The sequence below is a fragment of the Aythya fuligula genome, chromosome 2 (genome assembly GCF_009819795.1).
Source record: "Aythya fuligula isolate bAytFul2 chromosome 2, bAytFul2.pri, whole genome shotgun sequence".
Classification (NCBI taxonomy): domain Eukaryota; kingdom Metazoa; phylum Chordata; class Aves; order Anseriformes; family Anatidae; genus Aythya; species Aythya fuligula.
Genome location: NC_045560.1, coordinates 46920667 through 46940376, shown reverse-complemented (window position 1 = coordinate 46940376; position 19710 = coordinate 46920667). Strand labels below are relative to the sequence as shown.

At 36.5% G+C, this 19710-nt stretch overlaps 1 protein-coding gene across 6 annotated transcripts in view; it reads left to right on the top strand.

Annotated features, from left to right (window-relative positions):
* Positions 1 to 19710, top strand: part of ULK4 (unc-51 like kinase 4) — a 241679-nt gene that overhangs the window by 166639 nt on the left and 55330 nt on the right. For all 6 annotated transcript variants that reach the window (XM_032182763.1, XM_032182767.1, XM_032182765.1 and 3 more), the window contains exons 33-35: positions 5519 to 5685; positions 9208 to 9306; positions 18362 to 18547. In XM_032182763.1, the coding sequence (XP_032038654.1) occupies positions 5519 to 5685; positions 9208 to 9306; positions 18362 to 18547 (452 nt within the window). The remainder of the gene's footprint in view (positions 1 to 5518; positions 5686 to 9207; positions 9307 to 18361; positions 18548 to 19710) is intronic.

Genomic DNA, 19710 nt, shown 5'->3' with positions numbered 1-19710 from the left:
GAAAGGCAGGTCATGCCTGACGAACCTGATCTCCTTCTATGACAGAGTGACGCGCTGGGTGGATGAGGGAAAGGCTGTGGATGTGGTCTACCTTGACTTCAGCAAGGCTTTTGACACCGTCTCCCACAGCATTCTCCTCAAGAAACTGGCTGCTCTTGGCTTGGACTGGCGCACGCTTCGTTGGGTTAGAAACTGGCTGGATAGCCGGGCCCAAAGAGTCGTGGTGAATGGAGCCAAGTCCAGTTGGAGGCCAGTCACTAGTGGCGTCCCCCAGGGCTCGGTGCTGGGGCCGGTCCTCTTTAATATCTTCATCGATGATCTGGATGAGGGCATCGAGTGCACCCTCAGTAAGTTCGCAGATGACACCAAGTTAGGTGCATGTGTCGATCTGCTTGAGGGTAGGAAAGCTCTGCAGGAGGATCTGGATAGGCTGCACCGATGGGCTGAGGTCAACTGCATGAAGTTTAACAAGGCCAAGTGCCGGGTCCTGCACCTGGGGCGCAATAACCCCAAGCAGAGCTACAGACTGGGAGAGGAATGGTTGGAGAGCTGCCAGGCAGAGAAGGACCTGGGAGTGATGGTGGATAGTCGGCTGAATATGAGCCAGCAGTGTGCTCAGGTGGCCAAGAAGGCCAACGGCATCCTGGCTTGTATCAGGAACAGTGTGACCAGCAGGGCTAGGGAGGTGATCGTCCCCCTGTACTCAGCTCTGGTGAGGCCGCACCTCGAGTACTGTGTTCAGTTTTGGGCCCCTCGCTACAAGAAGGACATCGAGGTGCTTGAGCGGGTGCAGAGAAGGGCGACAAAGCTGGTGAGGGGCCTGGAGAACAAGTCCTACGAGGAGCGGCTGAGGGAGCTGGGCTTGTTCAGCCTGGAGAAGAGGAGGCTCAGGGGTGACCTTATCGCTCTTTTTAGGTACCTCAAGGGAGGCTGTAGCGAGGTGGGGGTTGGCCTGTTCTCCCACGTGCCTGGTGACAGGACGAGGGGGAATGGGCTTAAGTTGAGCCAGGGGAGTTTTAGGCTAGATGTTAGGAAGAACTTCTTCACTGAAAGGGTTGTGAGGCACTGGAACAGGCTGCCCAGGGAAGTGGTGGAGTCACCATCCCTGGAAGTCTTCAAAAGAGGTTTAGATGTAGAGCTTAGGGATATGGTTTAGTGGAGGGCTGTTAGCGTTAGGTTGGAGGTTGGACTCGATGACCTTGAGGTCTCTTCCAACCTAGAAAATTCTGTAATTCTGTGATTCTGTAATCTTTATGATGTTATGGGTTATTTTAAGGGCTCAAGTACTTAGGAGCTCTTTCCTATGCAAAATAACCTATCAGACTACAGTCCTGTGTTTCTTCTTAGCAATAATTTAGAGTTTTACTGTTAATAAGAAAAAGATTATGAAATATGTTTTTTAGTTTGGCAGTGTAGTTTCAAGTTCCCAATAAGTTATTATTTTTAGTTGTTTAAGGAAGGAAAAAAAAAAAAAAAGTCAAGTCCACTCTGAAAGTAAGAGAAGGAAGAAAAGCATAGTGAATATATATTCCATAATATCCCTGGGGAGTCAGTTGTGTAGGTGTGATACAAATGGGAAAAACAGCTCTCCAGAGAGCGACGTGAAGAAAGGAACAAAGAGAAACCTTTTTGCCAGGCTGAGGCTTTTTTTGCTGGCTGCTTGGCTGCGTGGTGGTATTGTTAGGAGGAAGTGCACCTGCTCTAACACTTTCTTCAGCTAGAAGCAGACAGGTTTGTTGAATGCTCTAATTGCTGGTAGGCATGAAAGGATTGCCTAGAAGATTGCTTCCTAGGCTGTCCTTTGATGTTTCATATGATTTGGAAGTGAAGATTTCTCTTCCTTTATCCATCTTGCTAATAGTTAAGAATAAAATATCTCCTCTCAGCTTTCATTCCAGAAGGTATCACGGCACATTCTGTCCGATTAGCTGTATCACGGGCCAAAAGACTCCTTTCATCTTTTGAAAAGATTTGTAAAACACAAACATAGCCATCGCAGTCCACATTCATAAAATCCTATTAGCTAAATGCTCAGTTCATTGCAAAGGTCTCTTTGGGCAAGAAAAATACTCTGTGAATACTGGGTTTGTCAAATGCTATAAAGCTAGGAATTTCAGATGCCATCCTTTCAATACAGTTTATGAATCTTAAATTGCAATCAGAACAGCTTTTTTTTTTTTTTTTTTTTTTTTTTGTATTTTTGATAGTTATGTTGATTTACAAACATAACTCCAAGACAAAATCTAACTTTTATATTATTTTTCTGCAAAATTTGAATATTGGAGAACTGCACTGAGGTTTAATACACTGGAGATCCTCCTTATTTTACAAAGCAATAGAAGGCATCACTAGTGTCTGTGAAGTACATGTATAATAAATGTATAATTATAGCTATAAACTATATGACATGATATACTTTAATCATTTTGTTTTCTGGAATTTCAAGTTAGTAGGGTAATAAAAATATATATGATAAGTTAATAAGTTTTTACTCAATGTTGTTAATAAGTAATGGCCAGCTGAAAGAAATGATGATGCGTTTCTTTAACCCATGTAAAATATTACCAAGATTTTTCTCTTGAATAAGTGGAGTGTTGCCAAGATACTTGGAATTATCAGAATTCTTAAAAAAAAATAAAAATAAAAGAAATATGTAGCTTTTCTCAGTGGAACAATCTTCCTTGATTTGTTCCAATTTAGCTCTCCACTGTGACACAGAATTCAGATTCAGATCCACCACTTCCAAGGTTCAGGAGTGCACAGGGTGTGTCTTTTGAGAAGCAATGCATGAGAAATAAATGTCTGTTAAATATGACTCAGAAATATGTTGTCGGAATATTTTAAAGATAAATATTGGTTTAGGCTTTATTGGAAACTAAGCATGTGGTTCTTGAATCAGTTGTAAAATTTGGCAGAAAAACAATTTATCTTCTGAAATGTAGATTTTTATGTGCAATTTCTAGATTATGATTTACTGAATTATGAATACTTTCATTTTATTAGAATTGCATCCTCTTTTTTTTTTTTTTCAGGCTGTTTTAAGATTCTGTTTTTAGAATGCACATATGTGGCTTGATCTTTATAGCTACCTATAGAATAAATTGGTTATAGTGCCAGTGGCTGAAGCTGTGAAACTTCTACTGAATTTTGTCATGGTCACTGCAAATTATACTAGTTTTCCAACTGTCTTTTTGAGGACAAGGAATGTGTATTTTGTCTTGTGGTGTAAGCAAGAAGTATATTTACATGTCTACAATTATGGCCTTCAGTTTTGATTTTGTTGTGACACAATAAAGGATATGTCTGGAACTTTATTTACTTGGCAAGAGGGCAATCTGTTTTATTTTTTTTTATCTGTGGAACCAGGATTTCTGCATGAATCATGCAGTGTGTTAGGGAACAGTTTGCACCAGTGTTTTATTTTAGATGTCTTTATTATAAAGTTCAGATGCGTTAGATTTTCTTAGTGTATTTTAAGTCAAGGCATAGGTATGTTTTTTCAAAAAAAAAAAAAAGATTTAACGTATATTTTTGCACATACAAATCTGTAAGCATGCATGCATATAAAATACCCTACTTAGTGCTCTAAATGCTAATTTTTGGGACTGCTGCCCCAAAAATTCCTGATGATGACCCATACAGTGCCATCATTTGAAAGAGGCCTTCTCAGCGCTAATCTCCAAGTCACTGTCTTAAGGGTTATATGTAAGCCATCTAGAAATAGGGCTGACTCATTCATTTTGATGTGGCTGTGGGTTTTGTGGTCATATACAGGGAGAAACAGAGTGTACTCGGCTGTATCCCTGCAGGCAATTTGCAGACCTCTCTTTGATAGGGACCAGCTTTGCCTGGGCTGTTTTCTTAGGTTTCTTCTAATTTAGCCTGGTGAAAAAAGGCATGGAATAACCACAGGTTTTGTGTTGGGTAGACGTACAATTATGTCTGTTTATTCTCTTCTTGGTGGGTATTGGTGACATCACTTGAATATGTCTCTGCTTGCTATCTCATTTGTGTGTGAAGTGTTCAGAACTGCAGCAGAAACTGTACTTTAAAAAAGGAGAAGGAAATTAAATGTGCAAGATTAAACTGATACAATTTTGAGAGTTTGGTGCATGCAGACAAAAACCCAGGAAATTCAAAGCTTAGCCCAAGCCGTAGCCCATCAATCAAACTGTTGTGGAAGAACAGTGCTAATAATCATAAAAACACACAAAAATGTGAGATGTAAGAGTGCAAGTCTTAACAAACCTGACCTGTAACTGCATTCTAAATGAATGTTTTTGTATTTAATTTCCTGAGGAAAGTGTTAAGGGTGGTGAATAGGGGAGGAAATTTTTTTCATGGAAGTTTCGGTAATTGATGGGGAAGCTTTCAAAGCAAAAATAGTCGCCCCACAGATTTTTTTAATAACAAAAGCTTAATGGTATAATTACGCAGGGTGTTCTACAATGTCTTATTTTAGTCTTGTGCTGATGCTTGCAAATATATATATTTATTTAAAAAACAAAACATACATTTTAAAGGAAAAGAAGTAGTCTCTTCAGTGAAATACATGTTCACTTTGGTCACTGTTGGTAGTCGTGGGGCCTAGAAACTAATACACTGCAAGGCTATTAGATAGGCATACCCAAGTCACAGCATGACTAATTGCCAGTTTAAAGGAAAGTAGTTTACACACATAATTCTGTTCTGGGTGAGGAACAAAACATCTTTCATCCCTTGTGAAATTCTGAAAGAAAAATATTAGTATTAAATATAATGAACTCAGGTACTTTGTATTTGAAAATGAGATGGATTCTGAATTGAATTGGTGTTTTCTTGAAATGGATTGTATTTTTTCTGATGTGTGAATTGATTTGTGGGTTAAGCAAGCTACAGGAGCTGATGTTATTAAATTCCAAAAGTACTGAAAAAACCTTCAAGGCAAGTATTTTCAGGAAACTTCTTACTACCACCAGTCAAACAAGTCTTAAGTGCATTTTAGGTGTAGTATTTGGTCTTCCATTTATAATAATCTTTTGAATATATTTTATATTAAGCATAATAACACTGTTCAATTCTACAGATGAAGTATATGGGTAAGGCAGAAATTGAAACACCAGTTAAGAACAGAAATTTTAGGCTGAAGCCTAGGTATAGCTGATATGTTGTTCTGTAACAGTCTGGAGAAATTGTTTTGTTCTTGAGACCTGGGATGATGTGAAGGAGACTTGCGTACCAGCATGCTACAGAAAAGTTTAGGATTCCTAAAATTCCTCTTTTTTAATGAGTGTTATATAAGTTTCCATGCAGTTAGCAAATTTGATTGTATCAGTTTAGATCTCTTTATGAACTGCTCCAAAGTGGATAAAAGAGGCAGTAATTATAATGATGGAGGAAAAAGATTAAATTTAATAAATATTCATTGTGTATGTGAAATTTGTTTTTATGCTATTCTATTATTTTCATCTGGGCTATTCTCAGTTGTTCTTTTTTCCTGATAGCGTTTTTTTTTTTTTTGGTCTCCCTGTCTACATAGGACTGGCTTCTCACGTCTGTAATCTCCTAATAGAAACTGTGTCGCTATACTTGGAGGTAGATGATAAAAGCAGCACCAAGACAGCAAATGCACTTCTTCTGTCCTTGTTTGACATTTTGCACTGCATGCTGAAGTATACAGCAAACATTGTACGCCAGACTTTACAGGTATGAAGTTTATTTCCTGGGAGTGGTAACCATCTTAAACATTTTTCTAGATACCTTTTTGTTATCCTAATGATGATTTTCCCACTATTCTAATTTTATTAGATTTTTAGTTTGGTGAAAAGAGAAGATCATACATTTTCAACTGCTTGCCTTTGTTTCTGTATTTGCTTGGTTAGAATATTCATTTTAGTCTCTCTCTGTGCTGGAAACACAGCTCTTAGCTGAATGCTTCATTTCTGTACTCCATAAATAGTTTAATTTGACATTTTCTCAATGGTAGTTCAAAGCCTTTTCCTTCAGTTCATTTTAAAAGAAAAAAGATTACTCCATAAAAACCAGTATCTTTTCATTATAAATCAGATGTGATTACAGTACTTGAAAAGCATATGTAACCTCTGCATGTGAGCTGACAAAAGTATTCCCCTCTTATGCTGCTAGTCTTTTAAGTTTCTGTTTGAACCACTGCAAAACACAGCATTAACAGGGTGGCTTCTTCTAGTGAAGACTTCATCTTCCTTAAGAATGGAGCACAAAAAGATATTAATCAAAGAAATTGCACATAACTCTCAACAAGAAAACAAGAAAAAGAATGTCCTTTTTTTAAGATATGGTGCTAAACAGGCAATGCTTGCTTTGTTTTTAAGTGATCCACCAAATTCCTTCAGTTAGTCAGCTGGAAGTAACATCTGTGTTTAGTCTACAAATAACAACACTTTTCATGTTAGGTTTTTGATGTTCCCTGTTCTTTAGTTGATAATCCCAGGAACACTCTTAGGTCCAGTATATCTGGAGGACAGAGATTCAAAATTACATCCAGGTTGTACTGTAGTTCAGAACAGAGCTTCCTTATTCTGAAAAGGTCTTCCTGAGACTTTTCTTTTTTTGTAAACACAGTTTAAGGTATGAAGTGAGTATTGAAAATTGAGGGTTTTTTCTATACTGATTTAAATAAACAGCTACATTATCAAGCAGTCAACCACATATTTCCTTGACAGGTTTGTTTTAATTTTTACTTCTTAGAAAAAAAATAAATAAATAGATCTGATGGTACACTACCTTGGCTTTTTCAAGTCCTCTAATAGCAGGCTCTATAATCATTTTCTCATCTAAGAATTAGATTGCAAATGAAAGTTTGTAGGCTAATTTCTGATTGTCGTATTGTTAGCAGCACTCCTTGTAATCATAGGGAGCTAAATTCTGTACTTACACCCTGTGCAAATGGTGACACCAATTATACTGGACAACATGAGGAGGGAGGATCTTGCACGTAGATTGATAATATTAATGAAACTGATTATTTTTGTTTATACACATTAAATCTAATTTACATCTATATATTCAAAGCTAATTTATATTCTGGCTTTACATAAGTACATCAGTTGATTGATACACCAGAACTCCAGCTACAGATTTGTTCAACTTCAGTCAAAATAATCTTGTTCACTCAAGAAGACTAACGGACAAGAGGCAGCTGTAGTTTTGAAGTATAGCTTTGCCCTGTACCCCCACAGAGCTAAATTTAAGGTGGTGTTTCCATGCCTTGCCATACCTGTCTTGACAATACTCATCACAGGGCTTCTGTGGGTTCTGCAGCTACCTTGGTACACATGCCCTGTTGAATGGTGGCCATTAGTTGCTGACTGCTATTTGCCATGTATCTACAGCATATTCCTCTATCTGTGTGTCTCTCAATGCATCATGGTAGTGATAACAAATATTCTTTGACTATTTTCATAGAGATCTTCAGCATAAGATACCTTCTATAGTAGCAGTTAAGACAGAGAATTAAGTTTTCTCATAATAACCATTATTGGGGCTTTAGTTGACTTTTACAGATGGTAGCACCCTCCGCTTGAATCCTTGCTTTTATTTTAACTTTTTATATGTAAAGTGATGACCTTATCCAGCTGGGTAGGCAAAACACGATAGTGTGTTTCCTTCCAATTCAGTACTTTTTGCTGGATGGTGCTGATAACTATATCTAGCTTCATTCAAGAGTTGGCTCTCTGTGGTCCATGTGTTTGTATTTTAATGGAAATGGTACAAAGGTTTGGATTAATTTGCATATCTGCTTTGGAGCAGTTGCATCATACTGTATCACTCAGGTGTTCCCCAGCAGCTTGAAAGTATTTTCCAATCTCAATTTGAGAAGTGGGCTCAGTATTTAGTGACTTAATGTAGGTTTAAGTGTGGTGTAGTGTATATCCTTTATATATATAAAGTGTAATTCCTCTAGTATCATTTATTCTCTTTTCAAAGGCACCAAGTATATAAAAGTTGAAGCAGTCAAATATCCTTATGTTGGATGTCTTACTTCCCATCCAAACACCGGTCAGAAAAAACTGTTGTAGATTTAGCTGAAGTGCAGGTGGCTTACTTCCCATTCTTGGTTAATATAAACAGTCATTTTTTTGTCTTCTATGCACTGTCTTTTTGCCCTTCTTGGACTTCAGCATTGTGATGAGTCTCAGGGAAGAACATACCAATGTGTCTTATTACTGAGAAAGAGCTCTTCAGAGCTCTTCTGTTTCAGAACTCTTCCTGCAAGAAAGGCATTATTCATTCCACTCATCAAAACCAACAGTGGAACTTCAGCAGTAATGTCTCCTGTCTCTTGGGACCTGCTCTTGTGCTCACTTAACCAAACAGAAATCCTTGGTTATTATGCCTGGGAGATGGTTTAGGGATTAAGCTTTAAGTAAAACACAATACAAAATGAATTTTAAATGTGTCCTCCAGGTAAAATGTTTAAGTTTTCCTCTAGCAGCTAGACTGTAGGGTCAGGGTCCAAAGCTGCTGCAAGATGATGAAGCTAAATGAAAAATCTTGCAGGCAGACCTTTCTAGCATCTTGGGGCACAGATGGGTCATAACAGCACTGCCTGGGATGGCAGTGTGTTTTGATGAGGGGTGATGACAATGGTCAGCATTACAAGTAGTTACAGATATTATCACAAACTTTGTTCACTTACAGATTTTATTATTCCTATTAAAAATAAACTATTGTAAAAATATGAATATTTCAGGATACAAAATGAATCAGAAGGGCAAAAGTGGACACTGATGAGATCCTAACTTTGGAGTTATCTTGATTTTCTTGATTTGAGTTGCTTTTAAAATTGTTCCTAATAAAGGGGGGTGGGGGTGGAGGGAAAAGTGAAATTTAATGCTAAAATAGTCATGTTGAAAGAGAATACAAATACATAAAATATTTGTGGCTTTAGAAATGTCTTTTGCATATGCAGTTCATAGCATTTTGTTGAAGAAATGTCATGTAGGTCAGTGCATTCAGCCTGTGCAGAATGAGCCTGACAGCGTGAGTCACTTTTGCTTTGTGCTTATTGTTACAGGCACAGGGAGTGCAACTGCTCCTTGGGAGTGCAGGAATACTTAGCTAGAAAAGAGCGTATAGGTCTCATTCCAACTTCTGTTCATACTTTGACCACCTAATGGACCTAATTTGTTTCTCATAACTGAACAGTCACTAAGGCTGCTTTTTATTTTTTTTTATCATCTTATTAAGGCACAGAAAACTGGCTCAGGAGGGGACACGCAGGCTGCTGAAGACCTTCTGCTTATCAATAAACCCCTGACGGACCTAATTAGCCTGCTTATTCAACTGGTGAGAATTTGCTTGTTTGTAAGCTTACTGGAATGTCACTGAAGTTGGAATTACTCAACAGAATTTGATATCTTAGAGCTCTGTTTGCTAGGTTTTCATTGGTTTTAAGCTTCTCCCGAATACAAGGCAAGGACTCTTATAATTTTTAAGGAATTGTAGGTCACAGTGACTTACAGGTTCCAAAAGACATCTGAATAACTCTGTCCAAACATAGAACTTGGGCAGGGGACAGGATCCTGCTTTTAAGTTGTGATACACATGCATAGCCAAATTTTCGTCCTTGAAAATGGTCTGATGATCATTGCACAGGGAAAGGATTATATTCAAAATTTTAAAACAGGTACTACTACCATTAGAAAAGTCAGTAAACTTGAAATTAGTTTGCAGTGAGTGATTACCTTTAATGTTATTTCCTTAGGTGTGAGCCTCCTGATTTTTTCTTAACAGTTTAGTTTGATTTTAACATGATCCTGAGGGATTTGGGAGTGGGAATGGTCCCTTGTAGCCTGTAATCATCTTTAAAATCTATCTGTTTAAAGTCAATATTCTCTGGGCTTCACTAGACATCACAGGGCTGCACTGAAATCTCTCCAGAGAGCTATAGTGTGTCCCTGACACATCCCACATCTCAGCTGCCATCATACAGTGCCAGAGATTTGTGTTGGCTGTGTGTGTAATAACTTAGAGCAGAGGAATGCTTCTTGAGTTGGACAGGGCTTTTAGAGGTCTGCCTTTCATTCAACACAAAGTGAGCAAAATGGTACATGAGCATTTCCCTGAGCATATCACACAATGTTTTCTGTGTTGTTTTCCTTAAAGGTATTTCAGATTTGCTATGTACTCTCCCAGCCCCAAACTTCTTGAAGTTCTTCCTTATCACTTAACTATAGCTTCTATTGTGACATGAATACCTGTGACCCTTTTTTACTACCTTTAGCACTGTCTAGCTTCTATTTTAATTTTTGGCAATATACTTGTTGTTAAGTCCACCTTTGATGGATTTGTTTCAACCAGCCATTGACAAAGACTTTTCGGAAATGTTCGCTGAATGACCTGAAACAAAGTAACTGAATTTCAACTATTTAATATTTCATTTATAAGTTCTTTTATTTTCTATTAATTTTTTAATCGCTAAACATGATAAATGATAAGATATGAAGAGATGTAAATGTTCCTTTAAAGTGAAACTAGATGTAAATTTAAATTCCATTAACTCCCTAACGAACAGAAAATTAGAGGCCAAGCTTTACTCAGCTTGTACCACCTGGAAATCTTTTTTTATAAGTTTCTAATTAAAGGATAGGATAATTGTATAGTTAGCGTGTCCTGATTAGATTCTGACTTGTCCTTGTATTTCAGAAGCATGGCTGCAAATTACTACTAGATTTTGCTTTGTTCTATATTTCTACAGATTCCAGTATGTTGAAAATGCTTATTTAAAACCTGCCTACTTTAACATATGGGTAAAGAGGAAAGGTCATTAGTGCTTCTTCATTTTTCTTGGTTTAAAGTTCTGTTAAAGATTTTTATCTGTGAGGGATTTTCTCTGATGTACATGTTGTTCTTTACATATATGTGATTTTTTGGGTTTATGAAAGTTATTTCATCTAGTTTTGTTAAGTTTTGTATCCTCCATCCATTGCTGTGTTAAACTTTTCCTGGTAAGTCTGAAGAAGTTTGAACAATGGAGCAAGAATTTTGAAAGTTAGCATCCAGCTGTTCAAAATATATTATGCTCTAATTTCTTTAAATAGGAATAAATCCTTTGTGCACTGCTTCTACTCTCTGCTTCTCCAGGTGCCTTTATATACAAGTGCAAGAGCTACAGTGGAAGCTGTGGCATGGGTTTAGATCTACTCTCAGTACCTGCCACTACAGGTGTTCTTTCTGTAGCAGAGTACGAAAGACAATGAAGAATATGTTTGCGCTGTAAGAAGGAAGGAAATAGCTGAATAGTTAAATAGTTTCATTGCTAATTTGTTATGCTGAGTTTTTAAAACGTTGTGTGTTCTAGGACAGAGATTGGGTTTTGCTTTTGGCTTTGCAGGGAAGCACCAGCTAGAGTTGGATTGTACTAACACTATATGGAGAATAGCCATGCTTGGGGAATATCACAAGATGGTTGAGTGGTGTGCTAATACATCACTGACCCACACTCATCCTGCAGTCTGATAATTTCTTTTATTTCTACAAGAAAAACACCCCATCTGGTAAATACTAACCCCCTTGACCTTAGGAATAGAGTTGCCCCTTTATATACTGGTACTCATGGCTTAACTCAGTACCTTAACCATTGCCATCTCTTGCCTAGCTGCTATCAGCTTCTTGTGTCTTGTATCAGCACAGTCAACTGAAGCCAGCACTGAGATGATGTCTCATGGATCTCTCCAGATGTATATCCCTACCTAAAAGGTCTACCTAAGCCAAAGTTCTGTTGCACTACCAGTAACAGTCCTCTGTACTGAGCTGTGAAGCTACATAATCTACTATTATTGTTTTGAGGCATTCTGCTTCTTGTAAACTTCACTTTTTGGAGTTAACATATGTCTTAAATTTTGAACTAACCACCACGTTAAGATGTTAAGTTCAAATTATCTCCCTGATTTGGTATTTCTACTCATTTTACCATAATTACGGTTTCTTATGTCACCTTGAATAATTGCTTTCCCTCATTGATATGTATATCCCTCAAGAAGATGGTTGTTCCATGCCCCATTGATTTGTCTACTTATTTATTTATTTATTTTCTTCAAGACCTACATGTTTATCTCTCTTAATAATCCTTCAAAAATCAATGCGAGCTAAACTTGAAAATGTCAAAAACTTAGAATCAATTTTTCCCTTCTGTAATTATGATTTAGTCTGTCACTTAGGGCATAGCAAAGCAAGTGTAGAAAACCTAGGTTGCATGTAAATGAAACTTCAGAGATTTTCAGAACGTGAAAGAAGAAATAATTACAAATTCTGTCAGGCAGAAAACATTGCAAATATGGAGAATTCAATATTTAATCCTGTGATCAGTCTGCCGTTAATTGATCAATAAGAGGAAAATAAATTGAGCATTTAGTCTGCTGCTTGGCAGCTTCATGTTTAAAAGTTAATTACACTTAGCTTTTTGTCTAATGTTTCTTCACTTGAATATAAATCTAATTTGATTATTATACTGAAACTTGCAGTTATTGTAGACTATATGAAATACATTCTATTTTTATCTAGTGGTTATACTGAAAAAAAATTTTGTAATGCTTACTGGCATTTCAAATGACTTCAGTGTGGACTTTCAGAAACTTTTTCAAACTCCAAAATTAAAAAAAAAAAAAAAAAAAAAAAAGAAAGAAAGAAAACAAACAAACAACAACAAAACACTTCTAAAGGTTTGTTAGCCAGCCTAATCAGCACTACAAATGAATAACCTAATTTTCTCCTTCATTACATGGGCTTCCGTAACACTTAGCATAGTATTGCATTTGTGCTGGCAGCTAAATCAGAGGGCTCAGCTTACGAGTGATAACTTCCTGGAAGCTGAATGAGCTTTCTGGCTTTTTGGACAGCTGGAATGATTGTATTACCTTGTCAATACCTATAAAAAGGAATTTCATGTCTCTGTAGATCCTGGATTTAGATCCTAGATCCTAGACCCTTCGGTCTTCTCTGCACCCTATCAGACTGCTGAGAGGTTTGTTTGTTTGTTTGTTTTTGTTTGTTTGGTGACAGGCTTCTTCATTATAGTGTAACCATAAAAATTTATAATTGGTTATCATCTTCAGGATGTCTGGAATTCACTGTTGAATGGCCAGTTAGTCATGTGAAAACATGAAGAGGACAAATATGGAGCCTCAGTGCACATGGATGAATGAGATGATCTTTTCTAGTTCCTTTCTGTCCACTGGTGCTAAGGCTGAGCCTTGACTTCAGTTTCAGAGCACGTGAAAATATTTGCCAATGAATAATGAAAATGACTGCAGAAGAATGATAATCCTGCAGACTGTGCAGAATTTTATTTTGCATTTCTTAGGAATACAGTTCTAGGCAGTTCTATGGTCAGGGTGGGAAGACATAGGTTTATGTCCTGTGCTGTGTAATGTATTGCTGTGTTTGTATCTGAAATGTTATCTCTGAAGTATCTATGAAGGATGCTGTTCCACAAAGCTACCTTAAAAAACAAACAAACAAACAAAAAAAGAGAATATATTGTCATAAGCACAGAACTTCAAAATAGAGATTTAGTTTCTCAGCAGTTAGAATAGACTAAGATGAACTGAAAATACATTGTTGTTTTTTTTTTAATATTTTCCCCTAGATATAAGGACAAAAATTTTGCCCCGAGCCAAAATATGTTTTCATTTAAACTGTGCATATTTCCTAATAAGAACAGTATAGCAAAAGTAGCAGGTTTAATAGTGATGTTTTGCTTTTACATTTTGTTTAATGTTTGTAAAATCATCGTCCCCATAGTTCCCAGTGGTGCTTCCTGTATAGCATACTCTGTAATCACATTACTGATGTAATGAACATCTATCTCTTATCGTAATAAACTCTCTTTGTGTTTAACCTCATTAATGCACTGAAATAGTGTCCCCTCCGGGTAATCCAGACAGTTTCATTGTAGCTCTAAAATTAGATGCTGTAACAACTCCAATGGTGTGAAAACTGCCACTTCAGCTGAAATGATCACACATTTCTTGCAATGGTTTGCAATTCATGAACAGGCTGCAAGTGGGCTCATAACGCAGGTATTTTTGACAACAGACTACAAAAATATAGATGTGTAATAACAAGAAACCTGCTTTTCACCCTGTTAACCTTAAAATACACAGAGCAGGTTCTGTTCAGAAATGAAGTCGAATTGTACGCTACGAGCCTGTTAACAGGAGGTTATACCTTGGCCATAAAAATTAAGTAAAAAGAGTGCAAATTCATTGCACAAAATCTTGTCTTGAAGCATTATTTAAAAATTTTGAACTGAAAAATAATTCTACAGTTCTGAGTTGTAGAATGGCAAAAATTATGAATTTGGCTGTTCCTTAATTTATTTTAGGATGCTGGGTTTTTTTGTTTTGTTTTTTTTTTTTTTTTAAGTTATATGTTAGCCCAGAATATTAAAAACTGCATGGAGAAAGAGAGAGAGCAGAAACATTCCTGCCTTGCTGAAAGACTGAATTCATAATCCTCTCTAAGACTGATAAAAAGTGAAAAGAAATTAAAGGCAATTAGAGTTCTTTCCACTAATTATGAAATATTAGGGGGCAGATCTTTTCTTAAAGATTTAGAACTCCAGTTTTTCTTGGGTGTCTCATCAACTGAAAGAATAAAAACTTAAGTATATGCTGTCATGAAAAACTCTAAATGCATTAGACTTGAAATATATTTCTTCATATCAAATTGAATTGTTATGAGTAGAAATATGAGAATATTATTCCAGCTGATTAACAGATGGACCATCCATCTATATTCCTTTGCCTAGCAATATGATTCTAGCCTTTCCGTTCCTATTACACATGAGATACCATTTACTTGAAAACTGAATTTTCATTCTGTGGTTTGCTATCTTTATCATATTTTCAGTCATTGCTTTTGTTCATGCCAACAATTTTCTTCAGATCTGCTTTTTATTACCGTTAATGGAAGTACTAACACAGACTGGCAGCCAGTTCTAAATTTCAGGGTACCAGCTTATGACACAACATCTAAATTACTATTTGTCAGTAGTGAAACAGCAAAATGGTGAGATCTCTGAGTATGTATGCATAAGCATTTTTCTCTGTAGAGGGACATTGCTGAGAATTCCTCTTACACTTTAATTATTGATGGGTTAGACTGCAGGCTAATGATTCTCAGACCCTCCAGAGAAAATCGTGTCTTTCCTATTCCCAACTTGTTTTCTTTTTCTCCCGAAGTCTGTGCTGTTATCATTTAACTCCACAATTTTCCAGGATGACAGCAACTTGCTCCCCAAACTATAGGTAACACTGAAGCTCAAAGGGTCTGTGGTGTAGCAGAAGACCCTGCAATACAACAGGGGATGAAGGACTTGGGCATTTGTGATAGAATAGCACAATGCCACTGCTTGCAAGTACTGTGAACCCTGGCATGATACTGGTGGCTGGGTTTGGAGGATGGTTGCCAAATACTGGGCGGAGGTTTTCACAATCAATCAATCAATCAATCAATTTTTTTTTTTTTTTTTTTTTTTTTTTTGGGGGGGGGGTGAAGGTTTCTGGGGAAAGGACAGCAGCTACAACAGTAAAAGGTTGGGCATACCAGGAAGAGGCAAGTCAAGCCATCAGCCAAAGCTCAGCTCCTCCTGATCTTGGCACTGTCTCACTAACTGGGGACTCCTGCTGTAGACAGCCTTGTGGTGAGGCAGCCCGCTGTGTAGATTCCTTGGGAATAACACTGAATGGGCTTGTGTGCCCTGCTGGTCTCAGGAAGAGCTACAAAGGACATGGTGCTTTTTGTGTTTCTTCATGCAAGATTGCTGTAGGGGCAGTCCTCTGCAGAGACTAACACCTTTCCTTTCCTCAGTTTGATGTTTTAGTAAGCATCTCAGAAAAAGACCTTGAGAATTGTCTCACTTCCAAGTATGGCTACTGAGATTTTTGATTATGCGTAGGATTTTGTGCTTATGGAAATCAGGAAACCGGTCTCTGCTGCAGCACCAGGGCAAAGACATACCTGTTCAAATGTTCACTGATTTTTATTTAGTTAGCTAGCCAACAAACCACAATTGAAAACTGAATGTAGTTCATGTGCTATGATTTCAGGGAGTGATTGCTTTACCTGTCTGCACTCATCTGGTAACAAACTGTAAGTTAGACAGTGCTGCATATGAAAGGGATAATAGATGTATGTTAAAGTAGTGTAATCTTTCCTTCCTTTAACTAATAGTGTTTTTTATTTTTCATTGAAGGAAGTAAAAGTCAACTCAAAGCTCCCAGTGAGATCAGTGGATTTTATTTTTTTTTTTGATTTGATAAGGAAGATATAGAGAGAGCTATAAAGCTTGTTACTCTTTGTTGCTTTTCTTCCTTTTTAGCCTTGCTATTTATGTTGATGATGTTATTATGTAACTCTGGATATTGAAAAGAATGAAATATATGGAATATAGACTGAAATGAAGAGAAAAAATATAGCAAAGCCATGCAAGAAATAGCTGCTGTGGTCCTGTCACTTGCATAGCATTAGGTCAAGTAGAATGTGATATGTCTTGGGGCTATGTATTCAGCACTTACATCTCAGTTCAGTCTGTTTTAAACAGCCAGCTCTGTGAAGCTAATGGAAAGCAGGTTCAAATTTGCATGCAGATCCCTGGGGACCTGCTGCTCAGATATTTAAGAAGTATGTGTCTGATGGTATGTTTCCAGATTACTTTAAAGTAACTGGATGGGTTTAAAATGAAAAAAAAAAAAAAAACTTGGGAAGTTCATACTTAAGATAAAACAAGTAATTACTATTGCAGTAGGTAGGGATATATGTGTATATATATATATGTGTGTGTATACATATATATGTGAATACATATTTATGTATATACACACACACACATGGTTGGACAGATTGTTTGCTTTTAATTGTCAGTAAGGATAGTCTGTTAATCATACTGTAATATAGCTACTTTGTGATTACTATTTTTGGAATTAAGAAACCATGTAGGAGTTACAGAAGTGTGAAAACATTACATACCTTACTTGTAAGATCACCACTGGTATGTTTTGTTCAGGTTATAGTTTGTAAGACCGAAAAAGGCTATTGTGGTCATTCAGTCAGTATACTGTCTTTTGTAACACAAAACTTAGCACTCTCCTAAATTAATTCCTCTTTATAGTAAAGGGTTTTGTTGTTGTTATTTAGAAGAAGAAAAAACAAAAACAAAACAAAAAAAAAACTATTGTGATATATAAATTATCTATGATGGAGAATCTGTCTCAGTTCTGAGGAAGCTGTTTCAGTGGTTAATTGCCCTTAATAATGAAAAAAGAAAGAAAGAAAATCAAATTAGATCTTCCCTCTCATCTAAATTGCTTTAGATAAAGTTTTGAGCCAACATCTCATACCAGTCCTTTTTCAGGTATAGAAATTAAGCTGTCCTCAACTTCTTTTTTCTCACATGGAACAAAAGAATATGATCAAGTGCTCTTTAGCCCTCCCTTTGATAAACTATATAGATTGAATTCCTTCCGTCTTTCAATGTTACGTTTTCCAATCTATCATCCTCTTGACTGTTCCCAGGAAGTCTGATTTTTTCACAGACTCTCAAGAATAGTATGCACCAAAAGTAAGCGTTGCATTCCGGTTGTTATTCCAACAGTGACAAATACAAGCTCAATATAACCTCTCTGCTTGTGATTTCCAGATTGTACTTTAAAGAAAAATATAAATTACTTTGATAGTTTTCTCATACTGCCATAAGGTCATTTAAAGATGAGTATTAGCCATATCGCCAAATCTTTTCCATGATTTTGTTTCCCAGGAAAGAGTTCCTTCATCCCATTGCTAGGGCCTGCTCAAGTGTCCACTCTTTAAAGCAGTATAGATAAGCTGGAATTTAGAAAAGAGCTCCAAAAAATATTTTAAATCTGTAAAACGTACTTTCTAACGTGGTTCAGTTAAAATCCATTACATACCCTGTACTCTACCTCAACCAGGAGCTGTGGACTTGACTTAGAAATAATTAAATGAAGTTTTATGGTGTGCATTATGCAGAAGATTAGACATCATGGCTATATTGATACTTTCGGATCATACTGTTTCTATTTTAAAGCTAAATATATGGTCTGAAAATAACAAAATTGGGAGCAATGTTTTCAGTGCTTTTATGATATCTCTATAGATGTGCTATTTGATATGATCATAACTGAGACATAGTTGTACTGCTGCTTAAGAATTTTAGTTATATTTTCATCACTTTATTCAGCCTAGTTTAATGGAATTTTGAGTCAATCAACTAGAAACAATTCTTTCCTGCCACAGTGTTAATGTTAACATTCTTCTGAATTCCCAGTGAAAACGCACTTTTTCTGAAACTGGAATTTGATTTTTGTTTGTTCATTTTTAGCTTCCCAGTGAAGATATTGAAATATTTGAGAACACCTCACAGTGCTTATCATTGCTGGTTCAGCTGTATGGAGGGAACAGTCAGGACAGCATGTCTCCAGAAAACATGGACAGCTTTGCTGAAGTGCTGAAATCCAAAAAAGATACACGACAACTGAAGCTTTTGTTGAGGATCATAAAGAGACTGGTGAGTCAGCTTCTAAACATTTGAAAATTCCTTGTTGTTTTTTGTATCGTTGGATAATTTTTTTAGCTATAATTTTCCTTTTAAAGTTAAAAAAAAAAAAAAAAGTATATAAAGGAATTTTAAAAACAAAATATGGAAGTTAAATCTCCTGTCTTGAACTTTCAATTAATTTTTCAATTAATTTCTCTGGAGAAGATAGGCTTCTGTTTTTAAAACTTCTTACAAAACAGTTGTTGAATTTTTCCTATTTCAGTTCCGTGTTCAGCTACTGAAATAGCACGTGTTATTTATATATTTGTTTTAGTACTTCAGCTTCATGAAGTATTGGGACAGTTTTATGAATGCCTTCTCAAAGAAATAACCCTGTAGCATTAAATAGCTGTTCAGAAGCATAGTACTTGATATAATGGTAAATAAAGTACCATTTTATACTTGAAATAGGTTTGTACATTGGCTGTTGACTCCTCATTCTCACCAAGTGATAGGGACTACTTCTGTTCGAGTGGTTTTAGAATAGTAAGTCAATCAGTGGGAATCATACATGGGCTAGTCTGTTGATGTTATTGACGTGTAGGAGTTTTAGTTCTGTCAAGCTATGTCATGGTGGAATGACAGTAGCATTGTTTTTCTCAAGTAGCTTAGATAGAAAACCTTCTGTATCTGTGAAATTCTTTTAGATAATAACTATGCTTTTTATCTCAGTCTCTTGGTAGAAGCTTTGCCTCCACTGTCACCTCGCAGTGCTTGATTATTTCACCCTTTATTCTCCAAGAGCAGGAGTTTTCAATTAAAAGAGGGTAAATTCCCCAGTATAATCAGAAGACACTTGAATTTTGCAGTTGTAGTGCTGGCTACTAGAATAAGGCCATAATCAATGGCAGCAGAATTCATCTTATAGAGTTAAGAGGAAGTCACCTTTTTATAGGGCTTTTAGAGTTGTTCCCGTCTTCTTTCTCCTGCCTATTTTATTTAAATCACAAGAAAGTAAAAGCTATACCCTTCTTCCTCATTTTGCTCAGCCCTATTTTTCCCTAGAAGAAACATGAATATAAGAAATTGAAGTGACATTTAAAATTCACAATTTCTCTCGTTCTTGACATGTCCTGACACGTCAGGATTTACTCATCTCCTTTGTTTTCTGCTGCTCTTCTTAAAAAGAGAAT